This window comes from Haliotis rufescens, unplaced genomic scaffold (assembly GCF_023055435.1).
Source record: "Haliotis rufescens isolate VD_foot unplaced genomic scaffold, xgHalRufe1.0.p SCAF_2, whole genome shotgun sequence".
Taxonomy (NCBI): Eukaryota; Metazoa; Mollusca; class Gastropoda; order Lepetellida; family Haliotidae; genus Haliotis; species Haliotis rufescens.
The window spans coordinates 54,403,015-54,430,854 of record NW_025963890.1 but is presented as its reverse complement, the minus strand read 5'-3'; the positions used below and the strand labels follow the sequence as shown (position 1 = coordinate 54,430,854).

The 27,840-nt window shown below is 38.7% G+C and overlaps 1 protein-coding gene across 3 annotated transcripts; it reads right to left on the bottom strand.

Moving 5' to 3' along the window:
• Window positions 1–4,506: 4,506 nt before the first annotated feature.
• On the bottom strand, window positions 4,507–27,739 carry LOC124140816. Of its 3 annotated transcripts, none has more exons than XM_046508608.2 (2): window positions 27,316–27,739; window positions 4,507–11,157 (listed from the first exon to the last, which is right to left on the bottom strand). In XM_046508608.2, exon 2 carries the CDS (start codon window positions 11,112–11,114, stop codon window positions 9,495–9,497), a length of 1,620 nt encoding a protein of 539 aa, XP_046364564.1. In that variant the 5' UTR covers window positions 11,115–11,157; window positions 27,316–27,739; the 3' UTR covers window positions 4,507–9,494. The 3 variants fall into 3 exon arrangements, with proteins under 3 accessions (XP_046364564.1, XP_046364557.1, XP_046364549.1); XM_046508601.2 differs by lacking the exon at window positions 27,316–27,739 and adding an exon at window positions 26,770–27,100; XM_046508593.2 differs by lacking the exon at window positions 27,316–27,739 and adding an exon at window positions 26,625–26,761.
• Window positions 27,740–27,840: the final 101 nt, after the last annotated feature.

Below are 27,840 nucleotides of genomic sequence, written 5' to 3'. Positions count from 1 at the left end.
TCCTGAGTTATCCCATATGCCTACATGTAACTTCATGGCTTATCTCATACATCTACTTGTACTTGGATGAGTTATCTCTTATACCTACTTGTACATGCATCACTTATCTCATATACCTACTTGTACTTGCATGAGTTATCTCATATACCTACTTGTACTTGTATGATTTCTTTCATATACCTACTTGTACTTGCATGAGTGATGTCATATACCTACTTGTACTTTCCTGAGTTATCCCATATGCCTACATGTAACTTCATGGCTTATCTCATACATCTACTTGTACTTGGATGAGTTATCTCTTATACCTACTTGTACATGCATCACTTATCTCATATACCTACTTGTACTTGCATGAGTTATCTCATATACCTACTTGTACTTGTATGATTTCTTTCATATACCTACTTGTACTTGCATGAGTGATGTCATATACCTACTTATCCCATATGCCTACATGTAACTTCATGACTTATCTCATACATCTACTTGTACTTGAATGAGGTATTTCATATACGTACATTGGTACATTTACCTGCATGAGTTATTTCATATGCCTACTTGTGCCTGCATCACTATTCTCATATACCTACATGTCAGGCACGAGTTCTTTTATATACCAACATGTACCTGCATGACTTATCTCAAATACCTACATGTAACTGCATGACCTCTCTCATATACCTAGTTGTACTTGCATGACACATCTCATATACCTACATGTACCTGCATGTTTTATCTCATATACCTACTTGTACCTGCATCACTTATCTCATATACCTACATGTACATGCACGAGTTCTTTTATATACCAACATGTACCTGCATGACTTATCTCAAATACCTACATGTAACTGCATGACCTCTCTCATATACCTAGTTGTACTTGCATGACACATCTCATATACCTACATGTACCTGCATGTTTTATCTCATATACCTACTTGTACCTGCATCACTTATCTCATATACCTACATGTACCTGTATGACATATATCATATACTTGCATGTACCTGCAGGAGTTATCTCATATACCTCCATAAATGTCTGTTTGGAAAAACGGAGATTTCAGACATTGAACAAATAATTTGCATCCTATCAATTCACTTTTTGGATATCTTCATTTTCCACGCTGTTTATCTGAGAACACAACACTTATTCTAATAGCTTGACTGGATTTAAAATGTAATATGGCGGTTTTGATATTTATAAATCCTTAAAACATCCACGACTGACAGAGATACTGAGTTCAGTAGAAACCATTTAATACAATGTAAATTATACAACAGGAGCCCGTTGTATTCCTTCAACAAGACAAAAAGTACTGTTCCTCTGAACTGAAACACTCTGACACGCCAAGGTTGTAAGCAACAAGGGAACGCCGTAACCGTTGATATTTAAAACGGTTTATGTCAAAGACACCCAACAGGAAAACCACGCCTGAAGCGGTGAATGAGTTGGGGGGGGGGGGGGGGGGGGGGGGATATGTTTTACAGAAGTAAACGAAAATCAAAAGTGACTGACTCATAATCAAAGACATAAGATAAAGCAATATTATCTAAATCGGCTACCATAGAGTTACGACCACGGATTCTGGCAACGTTAACAATATGTCCGGAGGGACCAATCTGCTTCTCAGACATATTAGGGTCGGTTTTGCGTCACTTCTCATCCGTATTACTCGGATGTGCCTGCCCGTCAAACTTTTATAGGAATCCAGAAACGAAAATAGACTTAATTAAAGGAGAGGACAGCACCAGCCCTGAAGCTATCGGTGACCGCGGAGAACAGACGTCTAACCAACTACATAAGGATTGGCACTAACGAGACGAAAGAATTTAACCTTTTCTGGCCAATTTATCGCGCTAGTATCGCTCTCAAAGATTACGGTTCGTCTGAAATCAATGACCAGCTACTCATTAAATCTAATAACAATTTTATCTGATGGTTGACATGTCATAGATATATAAATGGCATTTGTGTCTAGATCATATTTTAATTCTTGACTTCTCTGATTGGCGTTTTGCGTTTGTTTTTCATCTGAAGTTAATGTTTCGGTTGAACTAGACACATAGTTATGTGATTGAGTTTGACGCCGTGTTTTACATTATTTCAGTTATATGTCAGCGCACCTGGGTAATTTGATGATGGCCCGATGAGAAAGCAGATGTTTGCGAGCACGCGTATAGAACTCACAGATTGGTGTATTTTATGTTCCAGACGGAGCGAGGCCAACGGATCCTGACACGAAAAAGGGGCCTCACTCTGCACAGTTTATTGCAACGTTTTGGTTGAAATAGTGTATTTTATCCCCCGTTCTGTCTCAATGTTATTGGTGTTTTGTATTCATGAAACGAATATGACAGCCTATATGTTTATAATTATTTGTATACATACATGATCACCTAGTAACATATATAGAACAGACAAGGCCACAATGCACAATCAGCATTATCAGTCCTATCACAGTTTATTGTTGAAGCAAAGACTGTTAGGTGGCTGCATAGGTTTGTACACTCATGCCAAGGCTTGTACACTCATGACATTGGAGCGATATGTGACTATCACTGTAAGTGGTTGCACGACTGATTACATCGGTTGTTCACACGTGTCAATTCTTCTCGGGTATATTCAGCAATGGATGAACGACTGATTACATCGGGTGTTCACACGTGTCAATTCTTCTCGGGTATATTCAGCAATGGATGAACGTCTGGTAACATCGGGTGTTCACACGTGTCAATTCTTCTCGGGTATATTCAGCAATGGTTGAACGTCTGATTACATCGGGTGTTCACACGTGTCAATTCTTCTCGGGTATATTCAGCAATGGATGAACGTCTGGTTACATCGGGTGTTCACACGTGTCAATTCTTCTCGGGTATATTCAGCAATGGATGAACGTCTGGCTACATCGGGTGTTCACACGTGTCAATTCTTCTCGGGTATATTCAGCAATGGATTAACGTCTGGTTACATCGGGTGTTCACACGTGTCAATTCTTCTCGGGTATATTCAGCAATGGATGAACGACTGATTACATTGGGTGTTCACACGTGTCAATTCTTCTCGGGTATATTCAGCAATGGATGAACGACTGATTACATCGGGTGTTCATACGTGTCAATTCTTCTCGGGTATATTCAGCAATGGATGAACGTCTGGTTACATCGGGTGTTCACACGTGTCAATTCTTCTCGGGTATATTCAGCAATGGATGAACGTCTGATTACACTGGGTATACACAGATGTGTCCAGTCTTCTTCGAAACTTTCGGCAGTACATAACTGGTAATACCGGGTGTTCGCAATAATGATTCCAGGTTTTCTGACGCGTTCAGAGATAGATAAATGAGTGCGGTGTTCACATATGTGTCCAGGCTTCTCCGACACTTTCGGAAGTAAATAACTGGTAATACCGGGTGTTCGCATTAATGCTTCCAGGTTTTCTGACACGTTCAGAGACAAATAAATGTGTGTGGTGTTCACATATGTGTTCTTGCTTCTCTGACAATTTATTGGTGGATAAATGACTGGAAATGTTCAGCAACAGCTGTTGTACTGTAATTGAAGATAGTAGTCGCTGCCGCGTAGATGCCATTCAGTAAAAATAATATACATAAAGATTAATTTCAAACCTAGTTCATTTACTACAAATGTAAATTAATGCAGTCTAAGTAACCTTTTACTTCAGGTGAGCTATACAATTATGTTATTGGTACATAATGCATGGGTGAGCGAGTTGTATTTTACGCCGCTTTGAACAATATTTCAGTTACATCATGGCGTACACGGTGTGGGAGTCGCTGTGACCTCCATTCTAAGATGCTTCGCTAAAAGATCAAAGGCACCGACAGTACTTTATCCTGCGATAAAATACTCGTTTTCAGTTATCTAACGTATCCTTGGTAACCTTGTTATATATCAGTCAAGATCGCGTATTTATCTTAATTATCGATCGGTGAATTAGTTTCTTAGCCGAGAAACTTGTCGGATAATTAAATATCCTTCCCAGGGACGCAATATGACATTGTACAAGATGGTGTCAACCATCGACCATGCCGCTAGGTTATCCCAAATATATACAAACCTCGGTGTCCGTGCTACAGCAGACACAAACATTTCCAAGGCGGGTGTTGGTGCCCTTTGAATTAAGACTGGCCACAGCAGTGAACAATCCGTGAAAGGTTTCATAACCAGATGAACATCTGTTGCTCAGCGTGGGGCATTGTGCAAGATACTGCAGTCAAACAAACACCTCTGGTTTACTCGCTCACTCACTCACTCACTCACTCACTCACACGCTCTCTCGCTCGCTCACTCGCTCACACGCTCTCGCTCGCTCGCTCACTCACTCACTCATTCACTCACTCACGGGGGACCAAAATGAGATTCACACATTGCACCCAAATGGGGAATAGAATCCGAGTCTTCGGCGTGCAACGAACTCTTTGATCACATTTCTACCCTGCGAACCCAGTAATAAATAACCACAGGAGAGACACGTGGACGACAAAAATATTTTATTTGCGCGACCAAATGATGAGATGGGTAAACGCATGTGAAGTGTATTAGTACTCGAGGTAGATAGAAGACATAGCTCCCTGAAAGGGATGGGCTTAGACAGGCAAACCCCATGTGCTCAATACACACCAGGCTAAACTTACATGTTTTACAAGTTATATACAAACATAAATGTATGAATTATCTACGATAATTGGTACACTGCCGCGAAAGGTCGTCCCTGACATCAGCTGGTCGCCAACACTACTTTAAATGTCCAAGATAACGGTGTTCGCTAACATTGGAATGAAATAGTTTTTTTAATAAATTAGACCGATTTGCTGAAACAAACCTATGAGGTGATTTGTGTTACACAATGTCAATAATATCAATATTTAACAAATAGTTTAGTTAATAGCAAGATTACCCGTCTCACAAATACATAATATTGATAACACAGCATGAACATATGAATTTCCAATGAAATGAAAACAGTGGGGAAAAGGCGGCAACCTGAAAAGTTATATGATTCCAGAAATTTTCCACTCAATTTCCTAAGAGGAAATCCACCTTTTCTGTAAATCCATGTAACATACCTATCAAAATATGGCAAATTCTGAACAGAGAGCACGTCTTATTCACATATGAACCCGTTTTGTAGATGATTATACACATTTAGTCTACTTTGACTTTAAAGAAATAAACCATGACTACAGAAACTACATTCTACTAGAGATGTAATAAATCACACACGTCTAGCTTAACCTAATTACACAAATCACGACATACATGCATATCAAATATGAATGTAGATCAGGCAAACGCATTAGATCAATTCTATGACAAAAGACTTAAAACATCTGACTACAACTATGCAAGCATGTGTTTCAAAGCTGACTGTTATATTACGACCTTGACATTAAATTTGCTATCATACGTTGTCTTAGTAATTGTCAAGCATCGGTAGTTTCTATTGTAATTTGTGCTTAAAATGTGATTATTAAAACATTATATTATTTGGGGTATATTATTCTTTTAAAAATAATATAATAAGTTTGGATTTCTTTGTAAAAGGAACACTGAATAACTCTATAGTTAAGCTAAAAACATAAACAATCAGAATGTGTCACAAGCATAGTACTATAACCTTGGATGAAAAAACAGTAACATTAAGAAATACTTCGCCTTACCATTCTCCAGGTCCGCAGAACAAAATGCTCTAAGACACTACATTTCGACTCATAATACTCCAGAAGAATGTATGACGACAATTCCGGATGATAATTTCAACGAATATTAATATAATTATAGCACTTGTTTTAAAAAAGAAACATACATTTGTAAAACAGTTACCGCAATCGTCACATGCCACACGCAACATGATGTTTAGATCCACAATATGGCACTACCTTACTTTTCCGATTATGTTAGAAAAATGATAAATCTCACTAAGTGAGATGTCATATGAAACAAAATAATATGACACTTGGAATTTTAACTTGGAAGAAGATGCACGCTTCCATCCAGGCACTAAGAGATGACGCGATCTATGGCACCAGAGTAAAAATGAAACAGCACTTAAAATGCAAATTAAGGCAACGATAACCCAAAACCTTAATAATACAGATGGTACGTATGCATACGCTAAAAGCACAAAACCCGTTTGTAGGTCGTCCACTTATTCAACAACAGCACTTGGAAACCCGCAAGGCAGCCTGTGTTGAGTCGTTCATAAAGGCATGCACGTGGACATGCACAAAACGGGAAAATGTTTACCAGAAAACAGAGAAACACGTCTATATTCAAACGAAACCGTAAACTGAAACAACCAGGAATAAATATCTTGAACAAAAACGTGATAGCATTTTCCTGGTAAGGGATTTATGAAATACAGTGTTAGGGCAGCTGAATAAAGGTAATGGATAATAAAAATTCCAGTTTTTTTCAGTTGGTCCAGTTTCCTGCTTAATCGTGAATAAATAGACATAAATGTCTCGTAATGATTATGATCGAATGGGATAAAATCAGATTGAAATTTAAGCATGGATAGTTACTCCATATAAAACAAGCTAAATGTTTCTTTCTTAAATATCAAATTCAACAATATCTGGAAAGGGAGACATCACAAATAACAAAACATATGTTTTAAGGAGGCATAACTATGTATAAATCTGCACCACGTTTGCCAGGAGTACCCCAAATGGAGTCAGTTGTAGAGAGGTAAAAATAATAAAGTGAAGTAATGTGCTTGCTATGTACAAGTTGGCCATCTTTGATTCTCAACCATCCTATCTTTAACATGACATGTTACCGTGGCTTAAAATTTAAATATTTGCTTTCTCATCCATCCCATCTTTAACATGACATGTTACCGTGGCTTAATATTTAAATATTTGCTTTCTCATCCATCCCATCTTTAACATGACATGTTACCGTGGCTAAATATTTAAGTATTTGCTTTCTCATCCATCCCATCTTTAACATGACATATTACCGTGGCTTAATATTTAAGTAATTGCTTTCTCACCCATCCTATATTTAACATGACATGTTACCGTGGCTTAATATCTAAATATTTGTTTTAAGAATCAAGATAGTTTGAAACTATGAATGACAATACCAAATCGACATAAACATGATATACAGTCAATGTAAATGACAGCGGTTGAGAACCACGAATGACAAAGTGTCTGGCCTGAAGAGTGAAAACATACATCGAAGAAACACAAACACGTTTGGGCTATGAAATGTGCAGGGAAGTTGTGGGGTAATCAATATTTCAGCTTGTTAGCAGTTTATATCTAAGAAGGTATATTTGTAACATTTTTAATGAATAATCCTACGATATTAGTGCCAGACTAACTTTGTACATGCAATCGGATTGGTCGAGTAGACACAGTGTTTCTCTCTCATAAATACCATAAACTAAGTTTAATTTAATGAAGAAACTGAAATAGGAATATATAACTCCACATAATGTCATCTAGAATTATTATTTCATGAACTACTCTTCTCTACTAATCATTATGGTTGCAAAACAGAACTTAATACTACCTTACAATGTATCAATTAGGTAATTGTGAACAAATACCCGTTGACTGAAATTATGACTTATGTATCTCTGGGACATTCATCGTGCTCGCAATGCTACGATAAGAATACTTATCTATATATGGTAAAATCTTCAAAACAGACTAAAACAAAAAGCTGTTACTAACATTTTCCCTAATTATGAACCATGCCTTAAACTACAGACAACTTGAGACGTCGTTTCATATAGAATCTGCTTATGAAGACCGCTAAGCTGACTCAGAACAATTGCTTGTCTTTGAAAATAAACTGTCTGACTGTCATGCCCATCATGACCGTAAACAATTTCGTATGTGAAATGAGGTAGTTTTTAATATGAAAACCATAACAACAAGAATCAAAACAAAACAAAATATTCATCTCGGCCTGCGATTCATTCGATTGAATCGGGGAAAGAGGAATGAATATTATTCAAAGTTTCACTGAAATTGGAACGTCACTCCTTTGTACCGTCTATTTGTAAGATGAAACAATTGACACTTGTTCATAATTAGAGATGCTGAAATATATTCCCTGTGCTTGTACTGACACCTTGAATATTAAGTAGGTTTCTTATATTCATGCCCAACTATTGAAACTTCGACATGGGACGTGACGCACACGAAACACAATATAATTGCCCAATCATAATCAGATTATCCGACACACACACATTACATAAAACAGGAAACAAAATTAACCCATAGTTGTGGATTAGTCAAAATCTACGCATAACATGACACAAGATATAGATATGAAACCTGAGTTATCCATACGCGAGAAATATTGTACAAAGGTCTATGTAATAGTTGCACAGACGTAACCCGTGTTTGGTCAAACAATGCCTGGTATGAAATAGGAAGCAAAATAAGTCTTTAAATGGCTCGATCTGAGATTTCATCCGCGTGTTTGTTTTATAATTGGCGTGTTTTGAAAAAACATTTTCGGTCAGAAAAACATATCAAGTTTGGCCATTTTCATTACAATTTGAAAGATTTAGAATCCATATTGTATGCTACCTCTTGAGGGGGTTTAGTTCCTGATTAATAAATAACCAACACAACAGGTGTAGTACCTGATTATACCATATCATTCATAAATCGTCAACTTTAAAACAATGATTCCAAATGCTTACTTTGGCGATGAAATATCTACCCGAATATGATTAATTATGGCATATGAACATATACATAATATATTTGTGCATTTACATCACGTGAACTAACATCTGCTGTATCATACAGATACATTGCGCAAGACACACTCAACGATGAAGGGGCAATGCATAATAAACTGTTTACACTAACTACTCTTCAAAAATACAGAAAAGATCTCAATGAATCTAGTGACCCAACCCATCATTAATACAGACGTGTAAATCTATCGATAAATATATTTCTCAGTGCTTTAAAATGAAGGTTAATGTCAGTGAATATTAAGATTACCCCTTCATCAAATACCGTTATTATCGAAGTGCAACATACAGGTGCATACACTACAAAGCACAATGTAGATGCAACACTTTTTTCCTGAGAAATCGGGGACCTGATTTGTGGAGCCCTGTTTTCAGGAACAGAGGACTCCATAAGTTCACAAGCTTCTACATAGCTTCACAGTTCATAACAATGCCAGTGAAGTTGAGCATAACGGCCCTGGGTGTGACGACATGGAAAATTACCACCTTCCTAGCACTGATGTCTTCCCAGGTACTTCCTGATAGAAGTCGATACACGCACCTCGGGCCTTTTGCTTTCGAGGGTATACCATGTTAGTCATGTCCAAGTTCAAAATACACAGACACGATCACATACCAGAAAGGGCGTGCATACAGGAGTTGCTGGTTACAACGGCTCATGGTGCTCGGGCAGGATTGTAACAACCACCTTGAAGCGGAAGAAATGTGTTGGTGGAATATGAGTAGTTTAGGAGCTTGATGAAGTATCCGGCGGATCCGTGGTGTGGTGATGTTGTTTAATTTCATGTTCCACCTGTTTCTTATCAATTAGATCCCTGAGCTGTTTCACTTCTTCTGTCAACCCCTCCATTTCATCCCTGAGCTTGTTGTTTTCTCCTTCGAGGTAATCTGACTTGGCTTCCCGTAGTCTTGTTAAAGCCTTTCGGTTTTCCCGACATTTTCGTGCAGCTTCGTTGTTGCGGCGCCGTCTCTCGAGATATTTTGGATCAAGCATTTTAGGGTCCATATCTCCGGAAACCGAAGCTCGTCGTGACATTCTGGAACCGTAGTCGCGAGATTTCTTAACAAGAGGTAGCGGGTTTGCTTGAGCCAGTGCTATTTCCGAAAGTTGAGCGAGGCCATCCATGTACGGATGCGTGGAATATGGTGAAGAATTGCTAGATGGAGTGTAGAACTCTTTGTGTCTAAGCTTCAAAGGTAATGTTGTTGGGGGGCTTCTGGAATCAGCAGAGTAATGCATGCGGCTAGGTAACATCATATCTTTGCCAGTCGTGTTGACTGTGAGTTGTAGAGGTTCGTCAATGGCTTCATCACTTGTGTAGCTGTTGCTGTTGGAATCCATCCATGCGTCAGGTTGGGAATCTTGATCATGCAGATGATGATGATATTCCCCTCTGATCGGCATCTCTGGAGATTGTTGGGGAGCAGTAGAAGATGGACCGCTGATACAAGCATTAATAGGCCTGTCTCTTTCCTCCCCAGGCTCCTTCTTCACAGCAACCTGGTGATATAGGGAGGCTGGTCTTGATGCTAGTGATGATGCTGGGACTGGATCTTGAGGCTCGGAATTCATTCGTTCATCTGACCTAGCTCTATAGGGGTTCATTTCGTGATTCATTCTACTGTGAGCTTCAGACGATGGCATGAGGTAGTAAGGGAACGCTGCACCATTGGTGTATGGTATACCCTGTACAGGAACAGACATAGGAACTGCCCCTGCAACTGCAAGCAAAGGTGGGGGCGAGGTATATATGGTTGCTTGACTCAGAACGTCAGGATGGGGAACATGAGTTTTTGTTGTTACAGTTTCTCCGGGTCGTGCGAGAGGAGCCATTCCTGGTTGAGAAGCAGACGTTACCGAGGTATCGGATTGTTCGTCATCCGAGAAGGTGAAACATTTGTCCAGGGGAACTCCGAACTTCTTTTTAACTGCAATGAGTTCCTTCCTGAGTATACGGTTCTCATCATTAAGGTCACATATCTTGTTTTCGAGTGCAAAATCGTGCAGACGGCGTTTCTCTCGAGATCGGCGAGCAGCCTCGTTGTTTTTCCGACGTTTCTCCCAATAGCAGTTGTCTTTCCTATTTTCCGGAATGAACTCTCTCTGTTTCCTTGAAGGTATATACGATTTGTCCGTACCAGGACTCCCAGGTGAACTCGACAAGTAATCTTCTGACCTATTCTGATCATTATGGTGCATGCTTGACATATGAGGTAAACATCGACCATTGTATTGTGAGGTAGCCGTGTCATCCGTATTCATGTTATTAACACTGAAGTCTTGTTCTGAAGGTGAGGTAGACATTCTTGGTTGCTTGTCACGGTCTTCACCCTCCGTGTACATCATCAACCCCAGTTCAACCAGCTTTCTTTCACGAAAAGGCCCAAACCTGAAAATACGAAAGCAAACCTGTAAGACGTAAAAACACAACTTATGCTTATATCAATGTACATAACAGAAAAAGTGATTGGATGTTGCAAAAAGATTCTGGGTAGCGATTTATTATTCAACAAATACTGCATCGAAATTACGGACACTCTCAATTTATGCTGAAGATATGACACATGTTGTATTGTCGAATAAGATGTTACTTTGGGTAATTCGTAGTATCGGTATGAGCAATTGTGGTGTCGGTTGAAAATCAGCACAAATACAGACAACATTGATATCCCACTGTATTCTCAATGGGTTTCCGGTCGTAATTCGATATAGAAATAGACCCCTTGTGGGAACCTCGCTCATATTGGTGTTCAGGGTCTACACTGTGTGGATGATTTGTATTCGCTGTATTCGCGTCTATTTCATAGCCACTGAGTGTGAGGCACTAAAACAATGAGTGATGTCAACGGTGAGGGACACATTGAACACAATCACATTATTACTTTTCCCTGGAGCCATTTGTTTTTCTAATGTTGTCACACAGTGATGAATGTACATATGTGAAGGCCGCGCTGCTATCGTCAACGTGTCACTGCAACATATTGTCATGAAGAAAACAGAAAACTACCCTCAACATCTGTTACAAAAAAAGCTGTACACCAGATTTTCCATTGTGATATTCATATATGTCAGTTGTGTAGTCATTAAGAATGATTCCTATTGTTTGAAAATCGCTAATACCAAACAAAAGACAACCCGGAGGATAAACAACAAATGAGATGCCACCCAATACAACACAATGGTGATACTGATTTGATGGCGCTTATTCAGCATCCAGTGATAATATTGTGAGGTACATATGACAAGATGAGTATGTAAAAATGTTGTTTCACGACATTTGCATCAACTGATCCGGAATCAGAACTGGGCCGACAATTCTTAGCAGCACAACAGCTATTTGCTCACAATACAGATACCTCTGTCAGATGACGTCTTTCATACTATTTGCATTCAACATCCATTGATTCATCGGTAGGCGTGTAAATAATGTAAATATATGTCCAAAAGCTATAGAGTCCATTGCATTAACTATTAAAAGTATGTACATCGTTCAAACTCCGTGTCACTGAAGCACCGATCGTTAACTGATGTTTGTTATTGTTCGTAAAACGTTATTCTCCGCTTCCTTGCTTGCTGGGCAGAGCGGCTATTACACACTCCCATCGATCGACCTAGCACAGCTACCAAGGTGAAGGACATCGTGCTGTTCCATAATGCTACACTGAGGGCCTACACCGGTAAAAAAATATGCCTCAAGAAGTCCCTTAGAAGCCCATTAAAACGTCAGGCACTAAAAACTGACGCTTTGTAGTGATATAAAAAAGTGAAAACGTAAGAATTAAACAAGAGGCTACATGAGATGCGGCACATTACTTAAATAGTATTAATGCCAGTTTGGGCATTCACCCCCTCACTTTGACCCCTCTCTTATGCACTGTGACTCAAAGTGTTTACGTCAAATGAGGTCACGACGACCTGTTCTGGGTTTTTATGTCACAGTGTAAGCGTTGCGGAGTACTTGGCAACGTATCAAGCCCCCTTATGAGGCAATACTGTATGGTTCAGCGTTACATAAACCCATTACGCTGTGGATAGTATTGGCCATTTCTTTACATAATAAAGTCAATAAATAAATAATCAATTTGGCCTGTTCCAATACAATGTTTTTGGATTTATTTCGTTGACCGGTTATTTTTTAAAAAGCTTCAGGGAAAAGAGACAACAAACTATTCTAAATGAAGACAGAAATAACTCGGGAAAATTCAATTTGTAAATGTTTCATCGTGTACATGAATTCATGGAGAAATCTAAAGTCTTTATCAAAGTTATAAGGTAATGTACATTTCCAATTTCTCGAACGTACAAAATCCTTGCCTATAATATTGTTTTGCATAACATATGCAACTGTCATGACATGTATATTACATTGTAAGCATATGTAGAATTGGATTCCATAGTATTTGTTTTTGGATGTATCCATATGAATACAAAGATGTACACATACAAATCATAGCAATACTGAATAAATTATTCGTATTTTACAATACCTGATGAATAAAGTTTCTGTTCGGTTTGTATCCTCTACCAAGACAAAAATCATCTGTTTTACATAGCCCTCGTAGCTTATGGGTGAGAGCACACACATAATTATCATGAAACAAAAAGTAAACGGGTTTTTTTTTCAAATCAAACATATAGTGTACACGTATAAGTCGTGGTGCATCAAGTACACTATTGACAGATACAGATGTTACATCTAGTACCACAGACCCCAGTATCTTATCCTATCGAGAAGTGCTGACTGATATGGAGATGGCCACAGCGTATGATTGTGTGTCATCTACAACGTCGTCGTGCTTTTGACCACTAGCTTCCGTGGACCGGATTCGAGTATACACGTGGGTCAACGTGGGTCAATGTGGTCTGTGTAGAGCGCACAGGTCACAAATCAGGTGAAATTAAGCAACCTTGGTCGCGGAGACTCCTTGGTTAGGTGGCCATGTTCGGGGGCGTGGCTCCTGAACGTTACTAGGCTTTCGGCACAGTCCTACACCAGTCAAGTGACTTTGTTCGAAATAGAACTTTATTCACCCAGTAGTGAATGGGTACCCTGTAGGGTGAGATGTTACTGTTACCCTTCTAGTTGAGAATGAAAATCGAGTGCACGCTGGTCCGCTGACCCCCTGTAATAGTGTTGCGCATACGTTAGCGTGTGGGTTTGCCACGTCATAAACCGGCATATGTGCTTACCTTGCGACAGCTGTAACATGGTGACATTTATTCAATAACACGTATTCACTTGCGCAAAGTTGTTTACAACACCTCACAGGAAACACAGATATGCGCATATCTAGAACTTTTGTTTACGACGTACCTGACCTCCATTTGACGTGGAGATGTCCAGTATGCGTGTATGGTTCTTAGTGCGTGACGCATTGCGCCTTTAAAGTGCGCACGGATTGAGTTATATTGAACTGTGCCAAAAGAGGAACCATACCAATCTAAGTCGTGAACATTTAAACGCTTCAACAACATAAACATTTCATTCGTTTCGTCTTACATAAAGGTCTGTTTATACTCGATTATGTTTAAATGGTATAACTACGTTTATAACGAACACGCTTACAACGAACTGACGGATGTAACGAACTATTTCTTGGTCCCGTTCATTTGCTGTATATTTGATGTGCATATGCTTATAACGTACGTCGGTTATAAGGAAGTAAAATTAGTTGTCCCTTTGAGTTCGTGATAACCGTATTTTACTGTATATCTGTAGGGGCATTAGGGCACGTCTTTTCGACAGATATCCAAAAGGCTGTTTTCTTCGATGTTCACACTATTCTATATTGAAGTCCATCTAGATGTGTGTACTCGCCAATATTGTAGTCAATGTATCACAACGTTTACGTGTTCACTGTATGTTAAAAACAATTGCTTCATCATAGCCAACACACACACACACACACACACACACACACACACACACACACACACACACACACACACACACACACACACACACACACACACCAACCAACCAACCTACCGACACACACCCACACAATGCCATTTAGAAAGTGGTCAAATGTAACAAATGTTATATTTGGAGTAACGCTTCCTTGGTAAAGTACAGATTCTCGTATTTTTTGTAAAAAAAATTTTTACTATTTACTCTTTTGGGGGGGGGGGGGGTAGGATTCGGACCCGCACTGCCAGAGTAAGGCCCCTTACCGCCAACACACAATGTCAGCGATCTAACCCACTCAGCCACCGAGGCTTCCACAACCATGGAAGTCTGACAACTGGTAGTCTAGATCACGTACACACGGCCTATGTATTCATCAGAAACGTCTATGAAATATGTCACAATATACACATACACTCTCTTATTGCAATGTGATATACTTGATTTGTCTGTACAAACAAGGTGCTAATTTAGTTGATCTTATTCCAACACCTTCTAACAGTTGTTGTAGAATCGTAACTACCAATGCCAATCTGCAATAACACTTAGGATATTAGCGTTAACGTAAACACAGACAGCTTAGTTCACCGTTGTGTGAAACCGCCTGTTAATCCGACGGATATGAATGGTGATTGTTATCGCAGTCGAGCTGATTAGGTGTTCCTATAATCTGCCTCTATCTGAACTTTATGTTCATACTTAATACTAAAGACACGTGGAGTTGGAGTTGTATGAATGGGTGTGCTTGTATTCATGATTTAATTCATTGTTTTTAATTTTTTTTAGTGTGTCCTTGTTATCTATACATGTTTTATTTGTTTTAAAGAAGTTAGTGTTTCATGGGTCATATTGGAAAGGCTGTGTACATACCCGATGTAACTAGTAACCTTTATGCTGTTCAATGCGCGAAACTTCAATAACAATCATCATCTTCTTTTTAACCTTCATTTTGACAGCAAATATGCACTGTTACACTGTTACACTGTGGATTTATCCTTTACGTATTAGAAAAGAAACTTGTTTTGTAACATTTTGAGATTTAAAACATAACATCACAAACTAGTTATCAATGGAAGGAAAAAGTAAACAGTGATAACTAGATCGACATAATAATCACAAATAGCATAAGCAAATCTTAGCTTTGTGATTCGTAAACACATGCTCATGTTATTGTGGGAATCGTACAATCGACTCTGCTTTTAGCAGAGATTTCGTATGAATATGGAAAAGGTTAGGTCGCTTTTATTAACATGGGATGAACATACATATCATTATGGAATGGAAAGGTTTATGAAAGATGGACTAGCAGACTGTCAGAAATTCTATTTTGTGTCAAAATGACCAAAGATTGCTGCAAATAATGTTAAGGGTATCGTTATTCATTATAAGCGAAACACTTCATGGGATATAAATATACTGTTTCCACCCATACATTTGCCGTGTCAGGATATACCCGAAGTCCAAAGATCACGGGTGAACGGTCACCGGCAATAACAAAGTTGTCCAAAGATAATCTGACATCATGTATCTGGATTAACAAACAAAGAGATACACCACACCCAACCCCACGGTATGTTCTTGGGGTGGTTAGACACAAATCTACACAAAAGGATCGATCTGTTATCTCACAATAATAGATGGCTTCTGAATCCGACACAGAGAGGGAGGACGATATCCCTCATGTCTAATTAGGAGGAGACAACAAAACACACTGCAACTTCTTCCTAGTGTTAGAGAATTTAATAAAACGCGCGCTTCCTTTTCCCGATAACAAGCCTTGATTCCAAAAACACTTTAAATTTGCTTAAAATATTAACACTCTTTGCTCCCTGGGGTTTGGTTCAGCTATGTAAATGGCCTAGCTATTTTGTTCAAGACGTCTTTGGTATACGATTATATGACTCATCGAACACAAGAATTAAGACACATAGGAAATTGAAACGAAACTCACAATAAGTAAAGTGCGTTTTTAGGGGCACAAGATAAGATTAAAAAGATAATAATTGAGCAACCGCGAATAATATGACTTCATAGCAAACGCGTGACTTCAAAGCTCGTCTGTGGCATTCCTGAGTACCATTGCAATAGATGAGCAATCGACAAAACTCACAGTGTTACACGCGGACATGTTAGCCAACATTGATCGTGAGAAATCACAAAACTGGTTGAAAAGGTTTACAGGTGAATAATCCTTTTCCATGTGTGAAAATAAGTATTGCTTTGTTGGTGGGAATAATTCAACTGCGCAGATCTCCCATGTTTTCGTGAAAGGAATTTCAAATTTGCCACAGAAACAGGATGGGTTATATATCACGACATGTTACAGAGGATTAAACACAGCAGAAGGAGCAGCACAATTACAACCAATGCGTTTGTTCGTGGTTAAATAGGTTCACAACAAAAACACTGCACGTTTTATAACATGAATAATTCAGCAGATATAGAGTCTACAATGTTCATGAAGCGAGGTCAATACATATCATTTATAATAGATAGCAGTAGTTTAATTAATATATGAATGAAAATGCTATATACCCACTTTACCGAAGCATGATAGTACACACGATAGAAACCAGTCATCAATATTCAAATGCCGTAGTTGATCATATACATTTTGTAAATGCGAATACGTTAGTGTTGGATCGGTAAGCGTACGAGTTGGCAGAATACTAATTATCCAACAAGGAAATCATTGCCACCTGTGGCTGACGTTAACTGACATTCGCACTGTCATATACAGTCAGCATTTTAGGTACACGTATCGCAGGTGATCATAATATGCACTTAGAAGATTATCACACCAGGGTTCCACAGTGCTGCGGTAAAGCCGACCTGACCATGCTTAGCGTGAGCCTATGTTTATGTGGCAATTAACAATAACATCACGGGTTATATTTAAGTACACGATAGCCACCCCTCATGCTTCTTTGACGTTATATACACGTTGTTTGACCCCAGTCAACCTTGATCTGTCCCCCTACGTGATATTGTTGCAATATTGCAAAAAGCAGCGAAAACTATACTTACTCAGTCTTTGTTAAAGTGTTGAACGTAAATTTCTCAGAATTAGGAAATAGAAAATAAGAAGTGTGCATGAAACATTATTAGACAGCGAATTCTTCAAAATTTAAGTTGACCTAATCATTAGTTACTAAATATATAAATTAAATATATATAGAAAATCCAACATAGTGCCCACACATATATAGGTGCCTTCAAAATTGAGTGATAATTTTGAATATCTGTTTTCCAACTACACTGTTTTCTTGTTATTAATATGATGTGCATATTTATCCATAACCGTATCTATGACCGTAATAAAATGGACAGTTCTTAAAATATATGCATAGTATATAGATATATATTAATGTACACTGTATATTTCACGCAGTAAAACAGTCTACCGGTAGACATACTGGTCGATGTGCGCAGAGAGTGAACTAAGATGACGGTAATTAGTCAAAGGTGCGATCCAAACATGGGGACATAGAAGGTTAATTCAAAGGGTAAATACAGACTTGTCGTCCATGATATGACTTGAAAGTGACAGAAGCATGGTTTGAATGAGGTCTGAGTATTGGCTTCTGCATATAATGTTTACAGCCCGTTATAAAGTCAAAATGCATTAATCAACTGTCAACATCTTGTAACTGAACTTTCAGCACTCGTGTATCAGCGTACATAGCTCTACTTTACCACTTGAGCAATATTTTCAAATTTTGTATAGAGACGCCAACAGAAGCATGTGCATAATACACCTTGAGATACAATGAAATGAGGCCACTAACGGGATTGGGGCGTCAGGCCTGCTGACTTGGTTGATGCATGTCATCGTCTCCAAATTGCGTAGATCGATGCTCATGATGCCAATCACTGGACTGTCTTGTCCAGACTCCATTAATTATATACCGCCGTAATTAGGCTGTAATATTGCTGCGATAAAAAACAAGCAAGCAAAGAAACAAATATTCAAACTTTGAAATGAGATGAAGTCACAACGTGTGAACGTCTATGTTAACATAACGAACACTGGGCCAAATGCTCATTAGTTGGCGGTGTGAAATCTTCATCGTGTGAAATCGATAAAGCGTTCCCAAGTCACGCCGAGAGCTGAGTTCGATTCCCTATGTTTAGGGTCCATTGTTATAAGGACAAAACCCGTTCAAACTCCAGTCATTCAGTTGTGGTGGGATAGTCTGTATGATAACCATAACCTTATCCTTATCGTCGCAATATAGGTTCTTGCATAACAAGGTTAATTGAATTCTTAGTAGTAGTACTAAAAGCAACGAAGCCATCATCACGGAACGATGTGTCATGTATAGAATATAATTCGAAAAAAGTATTCTTTTGAGGTTATCGCCCGGGTTCTCACTGAAGTATTGTACAAATTCAAGCAACACAAGGAATATCATTTAACACCCACGCTCAGGCAGTCGATGCAGAGGATGGTATTATTCCACAATGCTAATGGACTGCAACAGCTTGACAAGTAAAATAACAGCATCTGTGCATTGTATATGACAAAACATAATAAGCATATTCAATATAATAAACTAAGTAAAAAGTAAAATACTGCATTATATGTATCATAACGCATTAGGGACATTTGTACATCTTCCCATGACATACCCTTCCGGAAAAGCATTTATTTCTACATTTCTTTGTAATATTGATCGTGTGCGTTGCCTGAGAACCGCTCTGATCAGTAGTTCAGTCATATCATGTGGTGATGCACCTGATCAAGTCTTCGACGTTATTACCACTTTGATGAAATCAAGAAGCACGGCTATGATGCTGACAACCAGGGATCCTAATCAGAGAATATATTGAATTCGAACCCAGGATCCTGATACGCCTACAGGGGAATATTCTTTAGCACCTGTCTGTTTGTTTGTTATTTAACGCCGCACTCAGCAATATTCCAGCTATATGACGGCGGTATGTAAATAATCGATTATGGACCAGACAATCCAGTGATTGACATCATGAGCATCGATCCACACAGTTGGGATACGAAGACATGCATCAACCAAGTCAGCGAGCCTGACTACCCGATCCCGTTAGTCGCCTCTTACGACAAGCATAGTCGCTTTTTACGGCAAGCATGGGTTGCTGAAGACCTACTCTACCCCGGACCTTCACGGGTCTTAAGCACCTCACCTGCCACAGGAGATTAATACGTGATAATAATAATACATGAAAAGATATCATATCCAGACAACATGTGACGATCGCTATTGTCCTAAGCCAAGTTACGTTTTTATGTATTACCATAATATTTTACGACTCCTGCTATGAACAGAGTGTTATGTCACAGCTGTTCGCTCGCAATAATACTTTACGAGCATCCATCAATGTACAATTACCAATTTCAACAGCGTTCACTGCACTGTGTACGCAATCGGTTATTGAACCGAGATGAATATTTTCGTCCAGGAAGGAAATAATACATGCAATGAAATCACCACATTTCGGATATTGCGTGTTTAAACTTGAATAAGTGGAGACGAATTTGATTTAACTTTGATGAGAATATTCTTCACATTTAAATAAATTCAAGTTGTGATAGTGCATAGTTATGCGCATTTGCCCTGAATGTAAGCCCTTCGATCAGCAGCTCGGTTAACCCGTAAAGTGGTGTTAACTTTATCAGATATATGCTATAGGGAAAACTATGTCAAGAGCTATATGCCCCGGGGTTACAGATCTGCCTTTACAAATTTTAGATGTGGTATTGCACCTTTCAGAATCGAAACAGGCAGATATATTAATTTAAAGGTTGAAGACAGAGTGTGCTTTAATTGTAATGATCATCTTGAAGATGAAAAACATGTTTTATTCCAATGTCCACTATACGATGATCTACGGTCTACATTATTTACGGATATAACAGCTAAAATGTCCACTATACGATGATCTACGGTCTACATTATTTACGGATATAACAGCTAAAATGTCCACTATACGATGATCTATGGTCTACATTATTTACGGATATAACAGCTAAAATGTCCACTATACGATGATCTACGGTCTACATTATTTACGGATATAACAGCTAAAATGTCCACTATACGATGATCTACGGTCTACATTATTTACGGATATAACAGCAAAAAATGTCCAACTTTATAAACCTGTCAAACAATGAGATATCGTGTGTCCAAAATCTGCTTTTTTAATATTACAACGCAGAAAGCTATATGGATAAAACGTGTTTATCTGTACATATCATTCAGTCTGTGTATCGTCTCTCATAACTTTATATGAGTGGCGCTGATTTAGTATATTTATGTACAAACGCTTATTTTATGTAAGTTTTTTTTTTAAATGTACAGCGGTGAGACGAAAATAAAATATCTGTCTGTCTGTCTGCTATGCATATGATTGTCTTCATCGTGTTAAGAGCAGAACCTACGCGATGTTTCGTGTAATTACAACCGGAGACAACCTGAAAGATTAGTCGATGGCGATTCCCTGTTGCGTCGGTTTCACTCCACCGATTTATGCAACATGAAACTGCTGCGATTTCATTTACTGGGTGATACACCTGGGAAACTACAGATCTTTCCGCGTGAGAGGCCCTGTTGCTTCAGTAATGTTAAGTTGAACACTGATAAAAAGGACTATACAATAAAAAGTCGGCGTGCGTAACCGTGGGAGAGGTTCGAATACGCGGTGACACAACATCGTCACTGGTGCACGCATACGTATGTAAGAGCAACATAATCTATTGAAATTTTATTTATTTGGTCACAGTTATTTCTATTTTTGGTGGTACAGTTGTTGTTTTTAGATAGAAATAACAAATGATTTGTGACAGTACATAATGATGATAATGTTCCTTTTAATAGAGTAAGCACGTTTTAGTACTATGGAACCCTTGCCACCACAACTCTTAATAATGCCCTTCAGTTTACTGACCGTGAAGACTTGTAAACATATCTTAATCACCCGTGACGATCCGGGGTAGAACAGGTCTTCAGCAACCCATGCGTGCCGTGCCGTATAAGGCGACTATGCTTGTCGTTTGAATCGACTAACGGGATCGGGTGGTCAGGCTCGCTGACTTGGTTGACGCATGTCACTGTATCCCAATTGCATGGCTCGATGCTCATGATGTCAATCACTGGATTGTCTGGTCTAAACTCGATTATTTACATACCGCCGTCATAGAGCTGGAATATTGCCGAGTGCGGCGTTAAACAACAAACAAGCAAACAAAGACATCCTAATCCACCAGTATAAGAGATTTAAGTTGTATAATAGTTGTAAAAATAACACACAAAAAACGGTTCCATAAATACTCATTCTAGTAATGGAAGTATAACGTTGATCATCGGACTTTGCTCTTAAAAGGAGATTTGTAGGAGAAATCGATAATCCCGTAGCTGGAATACCGCGAATCAAATGGTAGTTATTGATTAATTTAGTTAACCCCTTAGCTCTGTGACATATGTGTTTGACGCTTTTCTTACTTGATCTTATTTTCAAGTGATGAATTAGATGGTGCCAAAACGTGTGACATGATTTATCCCTCAATTAATTATGTATGAGGTTTCGTTTATCTATCACCAAGTGGTCGTAATGAGCTGGCCACATGTTGCCAGTTGTGCGGTAGATATTGACTGAATCATACGAAAATTGTATATATATCCAAACAGCTCTGTGCATATGTACTAGTTGAACTGTTTTATTCTTTTGTAACACATAATATCCCATCCTGGCCCATCCTAATATTGCATCACACTACCAAATCATACGAACATTACACTGAATGAACCTGCAATGGCGCCACATACAGATTATACCTACGTACATTTCTAAATGTTTCATCTGTTTTTCATTTCATGCCTGCTTGGTTTGTTGTTGTATCGTGACTGAAAAGCACCGGAGTTACAGATAAGATATCAAGACATTGTATGCAAAATAAATATAAGGAAATTGTGGATAACTGAAAATACACCTCGAGCCAACAAGTTAGCATTACTTTATTTAGGCTTTGTTAACATCAAACTTCGTCTTAAACGTCTTCACTATGCAGAAGCTCCTCCTTAAAACTACACAATACACGGTAGGATACTTTCTATTGTTCCAACTGATAACAACTACTACTTCTAAGTGTTCCAAACAAACAAGGAATATTCTTGTAAAGAATACATCCACCACAGCCTGTGTTAACATGTACATAACGTATTACACGTGGCTAAGATAATCTACAAAATCTGCAAGTTATTCGGAATATAATAACCAACAGTCTTCCTTGCACGTTAAGATATGCATTCATTCGAAAACAGTACCTTTTACCATAATAGTTCGTCATTTCTCCTATTGTTATGTCGTGGGTATATACCTTTCTTTTATACTAATTATATTCATGAAGACGTTGGGTGAAATTGTTAAACAAGTTTGAAATGGATTATTTAACAATTTGAAACATATGTCACGTTGTTATCAGGAATATTTTAAATAATACTGACGCAATCAAGAACTTCATCAAGTGGCGTTTCCATTTGTCATTACCACAATAGACATAGTATATTTTGTTAATAACGCCACGACACGAGATAAAATAGCCAAGCTGGGACGCGAATATGTGTGCACCGTCTGGTACAAGTACAACCTTGCGACGCGATTGGACCATTTTAAATTGAAACTTCAGAAATAATTCCCAACAAACAATGGCTATCGTAATTCAATTTTCCTTCATATGTGATAGGAATTAAATCGTGATTGTTTCATTTTCTTCCTGGAACTGAGAAATGCAACGCTGCGGTACGTGTTCAAAGTGATGGGCGTATTTCATTTATCATTCAAATAAATCAAAAAGCATTGCACATATAACTAACACGAATGGTTAATTCATGAGGTATAACGTTTTATGTAATAAGCGTCCACAGATCGAAATGTTGATTATTTTGTACAGAAAGTAGGATACGCATATATCAACATAGACGAGAGTAGCAGTGACGTCTCATCTATATTAATCCTATGTTCACTTGTTTCCCAACACGCTCATTTTTTGCAGAACTAAAGTCATCTATGAAGTATATGTTTGATAATGTAAATTACACCTAGAAATAATTCATATATACCATGCACAATGATAATGCAAACAAAGATGTCCAAACGGCATGCTTAATAATGTATGGAACTTTTAACTCATCTCGTCATGGAACAGGTATCGTATTCGTGCTGGAATGTCTAGGTTACATGAACGTAAAACCAAATGAAATAAATAATCATATTGCTATTCACGAACTCACAATATAGTATCATGATTGTCGTGGTTACATTTCCTCAAGGTCTTCATAGTCAGAACCAGAAACTGAATGCTTCTCCAGATAGAGTGGTGCCCACACTGTGTTTCTCTGGTTACAAAAGCATGAACAGCATCATTCGATCATGATATGGATATTGCTCGTATAATTGTCTCCTTGCTACCTCTCTGCGCTTTATTGATAATAGATAGATTACCTGTGAGGGTAACTGCTTTCATATCAGCATCATACACCACAGCGTAAGGATGATAAGGCATCCCTTATGTCTTACGCACACCATCAGCAATGAATCATACTGGTGCTTCAGCACTAGTGAGTGAGTGAGTGAGTTGGGTTTAACGCCGCTTTTAACAATATTCCAGTTATATCACGGCGTGTCAGCTTAATGTGGGAGGAAAGCCCGAAGTGATGCAGGTCTCAGACGTTTACCACTTCGGTGAAACCCACGAGCACGGGTATGGTGCTGACAAACCTAGAAACATAATCGGGGCGAACCGGGATTCGAACCCACAATCATAGGTTTCTGGCGTGTCCAGGGGACGCAACTCTGCACAGCGAATCGCGGCGCCTTAGACGACTGGGCCACCCGTGCCCCCTGCTTCAGCACTAAATTATTACAATCGTGAATATCAATATCAACATGTCATGTAATCATAATGCGTCCGAACTGAATTCATACTTTCGTACGCCACATTAAGTTCTAAAACCAATCTATTTACATCTATTCAAATCTATTCACGTGGCATGTGACCATGTTATTCAAGCAACATGTGAAATTACAAACGAAATAGTGTTGAGAGCTGACCGTTGACAAATTCCCTAAACTTCAAGTGCCTTATACATCACAAAGATGAATGAATTGTATACACATTGTTCAAGTAACATATACAGGTAAGTGTGTGAACGCGTTTGATCGTTAGGTTAACCAATATCTTTTGCGTGTCACTTGTCGTAACAAGCAAATATCAGCTTTCATGCTGTGACCAGCACACCACGTTAACCAAGGCTATTGCGTATTAGAGCGTTTTACCACGCATGTCATGACATGTTTGGTAATGTTTTACTCGAAATTTACAGTGAAAGATAAAATAACACGTACAAGCTTGATGACTACATTGGATGGGTGGTATACATTTCAGGTCACCTTTATTTAGGTGAATGAAGTTCCACATAATCATGAACTTGAAAAACGTGTGCACATATTGATGGGTGTCAGCTAGTCGATAGAATTCTGTCAATGAACCATAAGCCACATGAGGACAAGGCAACAGCCCACTATCATAGAGCATAATCATTACAGATAGTTAATCATTTCCTTTAAAACGTCAAATCTAAAGGTGTTTTGTTGTATAGACATGTCATTTATTGGTATATTTCTTTTTCATATTTTTCATTACTAGCAATTCAGTACTCTAGTTTTAGACTCACAATATTATTTGGTCAGATGTATTTCATAACAATCTGTCAAGTTTTAGTCTTAATAAAGTATTTTCTCGATCGTGTATCATGTCAATCTTTATGTTTTTATAACAAAGGATTAATAGAACTTGCACATTACAACTGAAGACCCAGGTGAGGCATTTGGTGTGGTGGAATACATCGCACGCCTTCTATCTGAACATTGATGAAGAATATGCCTTTAAATTGAATTCAGAATATCAGAGTTGTGAGGTACGGAAAAACATTTACTTTGTTAAGTCCGGAACCACCTTTAAGCAAGCGCGGGAGTGGTGACCACGATGAAGAAGTTTCGTCAGTGTCTTCTTGACTGATGTTGCTCGGGGTCATCGGTAGGTCACAACACGTTTTTTACAAGGATCAGTTACACTTGACAAGCATGTGTCGTGTCTTTGTGCGCAGGACCATCTTAAAGTTCGCCCGAAACCACAATTATTCAAACAATTACTAATTTCCATTACATTATTAACAGAAAACTAGTATATCAACATGTTCTTACATATTATCATATACAAATACTGTAAAGGTTGACAGTTTTACATACAACTTTACCAGAGAGAAATGTGTTTTCGTTTCGGTTGGTAACTTTGACTGTGACCGAGAATCATTAAAAAAGACAAAACTTTAAAAGTGTTAAATAACAATGGTTGAATATGTTTCTCGAATATACATGTGTCAATAATAAAGCGGTTGAAGGTAGTGATCCGTCTCACGCATGTGTCCCTGAGAAAGGCATGTACCTGTTAGCAAAGTATGCGACATGTGGTCCTTAGCTGTTACATACACGCACTGTTCGAGCAACCAATGGTTGTCAACAGCCAAGCGGAAACATTCTCGTACCCACCCTTTTCTATACCCCGCTAGGCCTCTTGCGTAACATGCGGTTTTTTGTTATGTTGATAAAAACGTTCTGATGGTATCATCACAAGATAATGTAATCGGCATAATTACAAACGGTTTGTATGAACACAACCAAAAATATTTCTTTACGTATTAACACTATCAAAAACATTATTGTTCAGATTCACATACATATATGAGTATAGGTTCATTAAATACGAAAATGTCGAAAAAAATCAAACCCGAAAAAATAATGAAAATAAAATATAAATACAACTGAAAATCAACAAAACAACAAATAAAGGAACGGCCTGTGAAATCATCAACCCTACAACATCAAATAAACAGAGGATAATTTATACATACCCCACGTCAACCGGAACCAATTTACGTGGTTTGGCGTTTTTCCGCTTTAAAACGGGCATTTCAATCGAGATTAAATGTACGGAAACTGGACAACGTCCTCAAAAAACAACCATTCAGAAGGTGACCGTACTGCTAACTGACTTACCGATGGTGTTGCGTAAGTCGGAGACACCCCCAGTCCAGCATAGTTGAGTGGTTGCGTAATTCGAAGCCAAGCCTTATGTAAGGTGATGATAAACAAACTAAATATGTGGTCCTGCACTTTATGCAATTAAAAGTGCCAGTGTGCTGACTTATGTATATAATCACACAATGAAGCAGAGATGTCGAAGAAGCTTCGGCTTCAGCAACAGTCAATTCATGGTGAATGTCCAAGCACTACTGGTTGGTGTGCGCCCCGCACGCTAATGTCTATCACTAGCTCTCAAGCTTGTGTGACCCCAATATGCGGCCATACTAAAAATAGGCCATGAGCGGGTTACGGTAAATTCATGCAATCGCAGCTCACTGACACTTGCGGAAACCAATAAATGTTTAAAAAGGCTCATCTGAGTATATGGATAACATACCGAATAAAACTGGGGTTGTATTTGGTCAGAAACAGACCCTAGCCGAGATCACAGCCTATCGCGGAGGTCGATCATGTCCAATGGACACAAAGGATATCTCAGTGGAAAAAAACTCTACTCACGTTTATCTGAGCCACAAGCTTATGCCGGTTGATGGACATTGTCTTGTGCATACCGAGCCTTGAGATGGACTTCAGTTACATCATTTTGACTTCGTTTTGTGTCGGCCACTCGAGGTCATGCTGGAAATAGTGAGTTATGTAACATGTCCGCACATATAGGCCTCGGTATACTACAAGCCTGGTCACGTGGTACCATGAACTCACATGACCTGAAAGTGCTGTATGGTGGCAACTCCGGGACTGTTCAGAGAGCAACTGTATTCAAATTACCCTAGGTAATGTCCAAGGCAGCTGTGGTCAGTGATTCTCACGCTTAGATGGTCATCCGTGAGGGCTTTGTGGTAAAAATAGCCCTTGACCTGAGCGTGTCCTCAGAATACCAGGTGCTTTCGGCCACCGGTGGCTATTATTCGCTCGGCTGTTATATGTTATATAACACATAGTAATACTGCACATGAAGCCACGATAACAAGGTTACCGGGACTAAATAGGGTCAGCTCTTGCAAGTAACTGATCAATCATTTC